We start from the raw sequence: 10,836 nt of genomic DNA, 5'->3' as shown, positions 1-10,836 counted from the left end.
GGAAGCGACGTTAGCCCCGGTACGGCTCCCGGTTACCCCCGCCCCCCCCCTCCACTCTCCGCCCCCCCCCCCCCCCCCCCCCCTCCCTCCACGACCGCCTCCCGCCGGCGTTCCGGCAACCCACCGGTTTTACGGAGCGGGAAATCATCCCGGCCGTCGTAGGTGCCGAGAAGGGGAGTTTGTAGGACGGGGGGTCCCCGGGCTGCCCGTCTGGGGGGGGGAACTCTGGTCCAACGAGGTGTGGTGAGCCCTGGAATGGGGGGGGGGGGGGGTGGAGGAGGAGGAGGAGGAGGAGGAGGAGGGGGGGGCGAGGGAGGCAGAGACCCCGCTGGGACGTCTGGGTCACCGTCCCCCCCCCCCCCCCCCCCCCCCCGCGTCCGTCCTATCCACCCCCCCCGGTTTTGGTGGGGGGGGGTATAGTCTGGGTTTGGGGGTGACCTACCAACATTTGGGGTGCTGGGGGAGGGAATGGTTGGGGGGGGCGCCGCCAGGCTCCTTCGTCTTGCTGAGCAGGAACTCCTGCAGCTTCAGCTTCACCTCCGTGCTGGCGATGGCACCTGCGGGGGGGGGACACACACACACAGGTCAGATGGGGGGGACACACAACATATACACACACACACACCCCCCCCAGCCCCACTGGGACACCCCCATCCACATCACCCCAGCCCCCGCGCTCCCTGTTGCCCCCCCATCTCCGCTGCCGGCTCCCATCCGGGGGGTGTGTGTGTCACACACACACCCCCCCCCGGTGTTGTCATGTGTGTGTGTCCCCCCCCCCGGCTCACTCTCACGGCTCTTGTCCTTGGTGCGCAGGGCATGGAGCTGCTCCAGGCGCTGCTGCTGCTCCAGGGCCTCCTGCCGCTCCCGCTGCCGCTGCTGCTCCAGCTCCTGCTGCCGGCGGGCGGCCAACGCTTCCTGCTGCTGCTGCGGGGGCACGGCCGGGGGGGGACACACGACACGCTCGGGGACGGCCAGGCCACCCCCCCCCGTCTCCCACCCCCCTCCATGGAGCAGCACCCCAAGGAACACGATGCTCCGTGGCTCCATCACCCCCACACCCCCAATGGCTCCATCACCCCAGAGGTGATGTTCCATGGCTCCATCACCCTCAACATCCCCCCCAGTGGTGATGTTTCATGGCTCCATCACCCTCAAAGTCCCCCCAATGGCTCCATCATCATTCCAGAGACATGATGTTCCATAGCTCCATCACTCCCAACCTCCCTCCAACGGCCCCATCATCCCACAGAGGTGATGTTCCATGGCTCCATCACCCTCAACATCCCCCCCAGTGGTGATGTTCCATGGCTCCATCACCCTCAACATCCCCCCCCAGTGGTGATGTTCCATGGCTCCATCACCCTCAAAGTCCCCCCAATGGCTCCATCATCATTCCAGAGACATGATGTTCCATAGCTCCATCACTCCCAACCTCCCTCCAACGGCCCCATCACCCCAGAGGTGATGCTCCATGGCTCCATCACCCCCAATCTCTCCCAAAAGGCTCCATCACTGTGCCAAGGTGATGCACTCCAGCTCCATCACCTTAGACAGATCATGGTCCATGGCTTCATCACCCCAAATCCCGCCCTGCGGCTCCATCACCCCAGGTAGGTGATGCCCCACAGCTCCATCACCCCCAATCTGTCCCCAATAGCTCCATCACCCCAGAACAGTGATGTCTCGTGGCTCTGCTACCCAAATATGTGATGACATGCAGCTCCATCACCCTGGACATGGGATGCCCCGTGGCTCCATCACCCTCAATCCCTCCCCACACCTCCGTAGCCTCAAGACATGCAATGCCCGATGGCTGCAGCACCCCCAATCTCTCTCCACCACTGTGGCTAAGTGATGCCCTCCGGCTCCGTCACCGCAGAGAGGTGACACCTCACATCTCCCAATCTCCACCCAACCGCTCTATCACCCCAGACAAGTGATGTGCCCCCTCTGGCTCCATCACCCCCCAATATGTCCCCAGTAGCTCCATCACCACAGACAAGTGATACCTCATGACTCCATCACCCCCAAGACCAACCAATGCCCCACAGCTCCATCACCCCCAATCTCCCCTCAATAGCACCATCACCCTGGACATGGGATGCCCCATGGCTCCATCACCCCCAGTACCCCTCCCAATGGCTCCAGCACACCTGGACAGGTCATGCCCCATGGCTCCATCACCCCCAATCCCTTCCCACAGCTCCACCACCCCAAGACCAAGCAATGCCCCCCAGCTCCATCACCCCTAATCTCCCCTCAATAGCACCGTCACCCTGGACACGGGATGCCCCATGGCTCCATCACCCCAGACAAGTGATACCCCACATCTCCGTCACTCTCAATCTCCACCCAACAGCTCTATCACCCCAGACAGGCAATGCCCCCCCCCGGCTCCATCACCCCCAATACGTCCCCAATAGCTCCATCGCCACAGACAGGTGATACCCCACATCTCCATCACCCCCGACCTCCCACCAACGACTCTTTCACCCCAGACAGGTGATGCCCCCCCCCAGCTCCACCACCCCCAATACATCCCCAATAGCTCCATCAACCCCAGACAGATGATACCTCATGGCTCCATCACCCCCACCCTCTGCCCAGCTGCTCCAGCACCCCAGACAGGTCATGCCTGATGGCTCCACCAAGACCACGCAACGCCCCACAGCTCCATCACTCCCAATCTCCCCACAATAGCACCATCACCCTGGACGTGGAATGCCCCATGGCTCCATCACCCCCAATCTCCCCTCAATAGCACCATCACCCTGGACATGGGATGCCCCACGGCTCCAGCACCCCCAGTACCCCTCCCAGTGGCTCCAGCACCCCAGACCGGTGATACCTCATGGCTCCATCACCCCCAACCTCTGCCCGGCTGCTCCATCACCCCAGATCAGTGATGCCCCACGGCTCCATCACCCCAGACCGGTGATACCTCATGGCTCCATCACCCCAGATCGGTGATGGGCCGCCCCCCTCCTCCCAGCTCCGTCGCCCCCAGCCCACCTTGAGGTGCTTCTGGAGCTGGACCTCGTGCTGGCGGGTGAGGTGCTCGTGCTGCTTCTGGAACTCGGCGAAGAGCAGCTGCTTCTGGAGCTGCTGCTGCTGCTTGAGGGCCAACAGCTCCCGCTGCAGCTGCCGCTCCCGCGCCGCCGCGTCCAGCCCCGGCCCCCGGCGCTCCCCGCACGCCTCCGGCGCCCCGTGCGCCTCCGCCGGCCCCTCCGCCCCTGCGGGCACGGGCAGGCTCGGGGGGGGCGACAGTCTGGGGGTGTCGCAGGGATGGGGAGGGCTGGGAGCACTTTGGGGGTGACCCAGGGATGGGGGGGCTGGGAGGAGTTTGGGGGTGACCCAGGGATGGGGGGGCTGGGAGGAGTTTGGGGGTGACCCAGGGATGGGAGGGCTGGGAGGAGTTTGGGGGTGACCCAGGGATGGGGGGGCTGGGCATACTCAGGAGGCAGCTTGGGGGTGGCCTCGAGCTGGGGGGTGGGGGCTTGGGGGGGGTCCGGAGCATCCCAGGGATGAGGGGAATCTGGGACATGTTTAGGGGGTAGTTTGGGGGCTGACCCATGATGGGGGTGGCAGTTAGGGGGCTGTCCTGGTGACAAGGGGGGGGCAGCTGGAGCACACTCAGGGGACAAACTGGGCATTCCCAGCGATGGGGGGCATTTAGGGGGCTACAAGGCTGGGGGGGGGGGGGAGTGTTAGGGATCAGCCCCTCCCATCAGGACCCCCCGGGGGTCTCCCACCAGCTCCACGTGCCCCGGATCAGCCCCAGGCTTCAGTTTCCCTCCCCCACCCAAAAAACAAAGGGGGGGGGGGGGGGTGTCACCCCGAGCCGAGCCCCCCCCCCCCCATCTGCAACATGCAACAACTGGGGGGGGGAACGACACCAGGATCGAGCTCCCCCCCCCCCCCCAAAAAAAAGCCCCAACCCAGGGCATAACACAAAGAAAAGGAGGGGGGGGGATCACAGTTTGCCCCCCCCCAGCAAAGGACACGGGGAGGGAAGCCAGGCATGAGGGCCCCTTGCCCCCCCCCCCTCCAGGATGGAGGGGTACAGCGGGGGGGGGGGGGGAGGGCCATCCCCACGCAAACAGGAAGGCGGGGGCGGGGGGGGGGCACGCATTGCATGCTAATGTGCCCCGGCCCCCCCCTTCCCGCCCCCCCCGCACACGCGGCTGCACGTCGGGGACTGACGTGTGCCCGGGACGGACCCACGGACGTCACCGTGCCGCGGAGCTCGGGCACTGACACCCCCCCCCCCCCCCGGGCACAGCCAGCCCCACAAAAACCTGCCGGTCCCCCTTCCACACTACCACACTGTGCTCCCCAGTACCAACCAGCCCCCCTCCCCCCCCCAGTGCCAGCCCCCCGTACAAAAAACAGCCCCCCCAGTGCCAGACCCCCTTCCCCAGTACCAACCAGTGCCCCACCAGTGCCAGCCCCCCTTCCCCAGTACCAACCAGACTCCCCAGTGCCATTCCCCCTTCCCAATACCAACCAGACCCCCCCAGTGCCAGCCCCCCGTACAAAATCAGCCCCCCCAGTGCCAGTCCCTGTTCCCCAGTATCAACCAGCCCCCCTCAGTGCCATTCCCCCTTCCCCAGTATCAATCAGACCCCCCAGTGCCATTCCCCCTTCCCAGTACCATCCAGACCCCCCCAGTGCCAGCCCCCCATACAAAACCAGTCCCCCCAGTGCCATTCCCCCATCCCAGTACCATCCAGACCCCCCCAGTGCCAGCCCCCCGTACAAAAACAGCCCCCCCAGTGCCAGTCCCTGTTCTCCAGTAACAACCAGCCCCCCCCAGTGCCAGCCCCCTGTACAAAACCAGTCCCCCCAGTGCCATTCCCCCATCCCAGTACCATCCAGACCCCCCAGTGCCAGCCCCCCGTACAAAACCAGCCCCCCCAGTGCCAGTCCCTGTTCCCCAGTATCAACCAGCCCCCCCAGTGCCAACCCCCTTCCCCAGTATCAACCAGACCCCCAGTGCCACTCCCCCTTCCCAGTACCACCCAGTGCCCCCCCAGTGCCAGCCCCCTTTCCCCAGTATCAACCAGACCCCCCAGTGCCATTCCCCCTTCCCAGTACCATCCAGACCCCCCCAATGCCAGCCCCCCGTACAAAAACAGCCCCCCCAGTGCCAGTCCCCCTTCCCCAGTACCAACCAGACACCCCAGTGCCAATCCCCCGTACAAAAACAGCCCCCCCAGTGCCATTCCCCCTTCCCAGTACCATCCAGACCCCCCAGTGCCAGCCCCCCGTACAAAAACAGCCCCCCCAGTGCCAGTCCCTGTTCCCCAGTATCAACCAGTGCCCCCCCAGTGCCAACCCCCTTCCCCAGTATCAACCAGACCCCCCAATGCCATAACACCCCCCACACACTAAGCAGCCTCCCCAATATGTACCAGTGCCCCCAGTGCCAAGCAGCCCCCCCAGTCAGTGCCAGCCCCACCTCTCCACGCCAGAGGGGCCGTGGGGCAGGGGGAACCCCCAGCCCCCCCTCACCACCCCCATTCACCCCGGGGGGGGTCAGATTGGGGGGGGGGGGGAGGGGAGCATGGTGGTGCCCCTGCAGCCCCCAGACCTGACAGCCCCCCACTTTGAGGGGGGGGACGGACGGACACAAAACCACACCAGTGGGTGTTGGGGTGCAATGGGGGGGTGGAAACACTGGGGGGGGGTGTTAAAATAGCCCCGGGAGGGGCCGGGGCAGGAGCCAGCCCAGTGGTGGCCAAACCTGCATTTAGGGGCTCAGAAGTGGCTTTGGGCTGGCGAGGGGCCGGGGCCACCACCCTGCCCGGGGGGGGCCACCACTCGGTGGCCCCAGGCCAAAGGGAAATGGGATGGAGGGGGGGGGGGGCGGGGGGGGGGCGTTGCTTAACCCTTCGGTGCCCACGGGGACACCCGAAAAAAACCCGAAGAGCCCCCAGGTCAGTGCCGGCAGCTGGCACTGTCCCCATGGGGGTGCGATGGAGGGGGGGTCCTGAGGGTAACGGTGACACCGCGGGGGGGGGGGGGGGGGGGGGTCACTTGTGCAAGGGGGTGCACACCCCCACGTTGTCACACTGCCACTTAACACCCCCCCCCATGCCAGACCACAGCCACCTCTCCGCACCCATCCCTGTCCCCACGTGCCACCACCCAAATCCATCCCCCCCCCCCCCCCGGAGCCAGTGGGGAGATGCCACGACCCCCCCCCTCCCCCGGCACAGCCGGGACCACCGTGGATGCGGGAGAGCCCCGGGGAGGGGACAGACGGACAGACACACAGCTGAAATGTCCCAACACGAGGGGACGCTTAGGGACAAGGCCAGCGCCAGGGGGGTGCCACCGGTTTGGGAGGGGGTTGGGGGTGCGGGACCCCCCCCCCCAGCACTCACCTGGGGTGGGGAGGGCGGTGTGGAGCTGAGCGCGGGACAGGAGCTCCAGCGAGGGCTCACGGCCGGACCCCCCTCTGCGGAGAGACCCCCGTCCCTCTCGTAAAGGGGCTGCGGCATCGCCCGGGGTGTGTGGGGGGGGGGGGCTGTGGCATGTCCACCCCCCCTCCCAAAGCCTCAGCCCCTCTCCCCCCACCCCCCCCCCAAAATCCAAGCCGGTCCCCCCCCCTCAGCGCAAGGGGGACGGCAGAGCCACCAGTTGGGGACCGCTGAGCATCCCCCAGAGTCAGGGAATGGATGTGGCCCCCCCATGCCGGGCAGGGTGGGGTTGGGTGGCTGCCCCCCCCCCCCCCCGTGTGTGTGTGTGCCCCCCCTCTGCCTCCCGCCGGGCTCTTCTCTCCGGCGCCTGGAAATAGCCGGCGCACGGGAGGAGACGGATATAAATAGGGCAGCGTGCCGGGGGGGGGGGGGGCCACGATGGCTCCCACGGGACGGGGTGCGCCGTGTGTGTGTGTGTCCCCCCCTCAGTGACACAACCCCCTCCGGTGACACACGGGGACCACCGCGGCTGCACCCCAAAACTGCTCGGGGGATTGGGCTGCCCCTGCAGGGGGGGGGGGGGGGCGCGCACAGGCAGCAGGGCTGGGATCCCCATGACCCCCACACACACACCCCGGAGCATCACCATCCTGCCCCCCCCGTGCTGTGTGTCCCCCCCCCTCCATCCCCGCCGAGCCCCTAATTGCCGGGGACGTTAATCCGCATCAGCGCTGCCGGGAATAAAATCCAGGTTACGCGGAGGGGGATTAGCCCCCACCCCCGGGAAAGCGAAGGCCAACTGGGTGCCCCCCCCCCCCCCCCATCCCAGATGGGAAAACACACCCACCCACACCCCCTTTCCAGGAGCCCCCGGGGTGGGGGTCCCCGTGCCATTGTGGGGGCGCAGACACCGACTCAACCCATTTTGTGCCGGATCAGTGACCCAAAGCGGCTCAGTGGGGCTGGGGGGGGGGGGGGGGGGTGTGACAATGGGCTGAGGCCGGGACACCCCCACCACCCAACCCAACCCCCCCCGGGAATGAGGACCCCCCCCACCACCACACCGTGCCACCCCCCTTCCAGCCGTGCGTAACCCCCCCCCTCGCCAGCAGCAGCCACGTTTATTTACCAGCGCGTTAATCCCAAACCGAGACTTTTAATAGCCCGGGATATTTATGGGCTGCCCCCCCCACAGCCCCCCCCTGTTGTCTTCGTTCCCCCCCCCCTCCCACCGGGGTGCTTTGGGGCTTGACGTCAGCCCAGCTATTTCTGGTGCCGCCAGCGGGCAGGAGGCCACGGGAACGAGCCCTCCCGGCTGCCGGACCCCCCCCCCAGCCCCTCCGGGGGGGGGGGGGGGGGGGGGCACACACCAACCGGCACCCCCGTACCCCCTTTGGCAGGGCAGGGAGGTGACCCGGCATGGACACCCCCATATCCAGAGGTGGTGGCACATCTGTAGGATGGCTGAAAGCGGGGGGGAGGGGGATGAGGACACCCCCCCCCCTCCCCCAGGCACCCCGGGGGGAGTGGGGTGTCTGCACCCCCCCGGGGATGGCACTGCCACCTGGGCGATGCTCAGCTCCTGCAGGACACCCCCCGCCCCGCTTTGGGAAAGGGGTGCAAGCGGAGGGCACTGGGGGGGGGGTCGGGGGGGACACATGACAGGCAGCACCCAAAAGGGGACCCCCAGGGTGAGGGGGTGCGCTCTGACACGTCCCCGTCCTGGGGGTGCCCGGCTGAGACCTGCCCAACTCATCACAGCAGCTGAAGGGCTTCACCCTACGAAAGCATCTCCCCGGGGGTCCCCAAAATCCCACTCCGCCCCCCCCCCCAAGAGGTTCAGCCCCAACCGGATCCGGTGCCACGGGAGAGAGGGGGAACGCCGAGGGAAGAGCGGCGGGGCCGTGTCCCCGTGCCACCACGCCGCGTGCCAGCCCCGTGCCAGGCACGGCCGGGCGGCGCTCCAGCCCTGCGGCCGCTCCAAAAATACCGGCGGGGGCTAACGGGCAGCGGGGGGGGGGACAGACGGACAGACGGGTTTGGGGACAGAGGGGACACACCCCCCCCCCCGTGCCAACGCGACGGCGAGTCTCCAGCTCCATCCAGCTCTGCCATCGCCCCGTGCCTCAGTTTCCCCCTCCTGAGCACCCGGAGGCTGCGGGGGGGGGGGGGGGGGGGGAAGCGGACTACGGGGGGTCGGCGGAGCCGCTTGTTCCCAACCGAGCGCCGGGGGCCACGCGTGCACGTCCAGATGTCACTGGAATTCCCACCGGGCTAATTACAGGGCGGCTCTGACGAGGAGCCAAGCCGATACAGCGCGCGGGGCACGGCCCTCGCGGCGGCTCGCGGTCACCCAGGCTGTCATCCCCCCCCACCCCGCGGGGATGTCACCGAAGGACCCCCACCGTCCCACCACACCGGGGTCCACGGGGAGCCGCTGCCGAGCGGTGCCACCGGATTTCACCCGCAAAGAGCCATTGGAGCCGCCACCACCGCGTGCGACCCGTGCCATGACGGTGACCCGAGCCCCCTGCCTCAGTTTCCCCACTCCGTGGCGGGTGGGGGTGCCGGGGGTCCGGGATAACCGGGGGAAGGTGGCAGTGGGGGGGGGTAGGGGTGGCTCGGCACAGCGCCCGCCGCCGCTCTGCACGCGCCCGTCTCGCGCGGTGACACCCACGCGGGCGCTAATGACGGCGGCGGGCGGGCGGTGTTGATGTGCCGTACCGGGTCAGCCGCCGCGGTGCCGTGCCGGTCCCCGTGTCCCCCCAATAAGGAGCACTGGAGGATGGGGGGGGGTGTCCAGGGTGACAGCAGGGACCCGACCCCCATGCAGGGGGTGGGGGGGACGCGATGCCTGGCGCAGGGCAGGGTGCAGCCCCCCCCCCCCCAATCTCACCTGCATCGCTCTGGGGGTCCATGGTGGCCGGCGGGTGACAGCAGTGCCGGGGGGGCGCGGAGTGGTGGTCGTCCGGGGGGGCGTCAGCGCCGGCGGGGGTGCTGGGGCTGTGCCCGCGCCGCCCAGGAGCCCTGCGGGACCAAGCACCCTCATCAGCACCCCTAGTGCCCCCCACTGCCCCCCCAAGTACCAAACGGGGGGGGGGGGGGGCGGGCTCTGGGCTGCTCAGAGCCGGATCCCAGCACCGTGGGGGGGGTCGCATGCGTGTCCCCCCCTCCCAGGCCCTGAGCATCCACACAATGGCAGAGCCGAGGGACGGATCCGGTACCGCGGTGTGACACCCCCCCCCCCCATCCCCTGAGCATCTGTGGAGTGGGGGGCCCGATCCAGCACCGTGCCCCCCCACCCCGAGCATCCGCTGGCGGCGGCAGGATGCGGCCCCTCTGCTGCCCTCGGGGACCCCCACCAAGTTCGGGGGGGACACAGAGGGGACTGGGGGGGGGGGCAGCGTTACACAAGGCTCTGCAGGAAAAGGGGGGGGGGCATAGAAATGGGGAGCCCAGTGCAGCCCCCAGGACCCCCCCCCACGTTGCCACCTTATAGGGACACCCTCCCCGGGGGGTGTCTCTTTCAGTGGGGTCGGACCCAGCCCCACGGGTGGGGGGGGGCACACACTGAGTGCTGACACCCCCCTCCCCCGCTGCTGCAGCCCCCCCCAAAGCATCACCCCGAGAAAGGGGGGGGGGGGGGGGCGGGAGGGGCCACGCGTGGGGGGCCACGCTCAGCCCCTCAGCGGCGCGACGGACCCCACGGACGCCGCGGGGGGGGGGGGGGGGGGGGACGGACAGACCCGAGCCCGGCGCGGTGCAACGGGTCCTGTGTCCGTCCGTCCGTCCGTCCGTCCGTCCCCCCCCCCCCGCCGGCAACGGGCCCGCGCTGCGGAGCCGCCGCGCTGGCGCACGGTGCCCCCCCCCCCGCTACCGCACGGCACAAACCCCATCGCACGGACATCCCCCCCCCCCATCGCACAGACCCCCCCCCATCGCACGGGGACCCCCCCCACACATTGCACAGACCCCCCCTCATCGCACGGGCCCCCCCCCAATATCGCACCGCGCAATCCCCGCTGCACGGCGCCCCCCCCCTCCCAAACGGTGCCCTCCCCCCCCCCCCCCCATCCCCGCCGCACCGATCCCCCCCCCCCTCCTCCTTCCGCCGCACCGCCGCTCCCCCCGCCCCGCCTCGCTCGCTGTCCCCCATTACAGACACCCCCTCCTCGTTGCAGACCCCACCTCGCCCCAATATCGCGACCCCTCCGCCGATATCGCGACATACAACACCCCCCCCCCCCCGGTATCGCGACACCCCCCGGTACCTGCGCGGTGTCCGGCCGCGCCGCCCCGCGCGCGCCCCGCCGCCCCTCCATCTTTGCAGCGCGGCCCCGCCCGCCCCGACAACAACATTCGGTGACGTCACTCGCCGTCCACGTGACGGAACCCTGCGCTAAAAATA

The 10,836-nt window shown here is 68.8% G+C and overlaps 1 protein-coding gene across 1 annotated transcript; it reads right to left on the bottom strand.

The window, feature by feature from the left end:
• Positions 1 to 188: 188 nt before the first annotated feature.
• Positions 189 to 10,732, bottom strand: LOC309684703 (histone deacetylase 5-like; the record flags this gene model as incomplete). Its single annotated transcript, XM_082500564.1, has 6 exons — positions 10,700 to 10,732; positions 9,325 to 9,455; positions 3,016 to 3,236; positions 789 to 927; positions 443 to 557; positions 189 to 250 (listed from the first exon to the last, which is right to left on the bottom strand). Coding segments are annotated over exons 2-6 (559 nt in total), but the record flags the coding sequence as incomplete, so codon positions are not given.
• Between the last annotated feature and the right edge of the window lie 104 nt (positions 10,733 to 10,836).

Source organism: Vanellus vanellus (genome assembly GCF_965231255.1).
Source record: "Vanellus vanellus genome assembly, contig: HAP1_SCAFFOLD_2376, whole genome shotgun sequence".
NCBI classification, from domain to species: domain Eukaryota; kingdom Metazoa; phylum Chordata; class Aves; order Charadriiformes; family Charadriidae; genus Vanellus; species Vanellus vanellus.
Note: the sequence above shows the minus strand (reverse complement) of the source record. Positions and strands in the feature narration are given on the sequence as shown.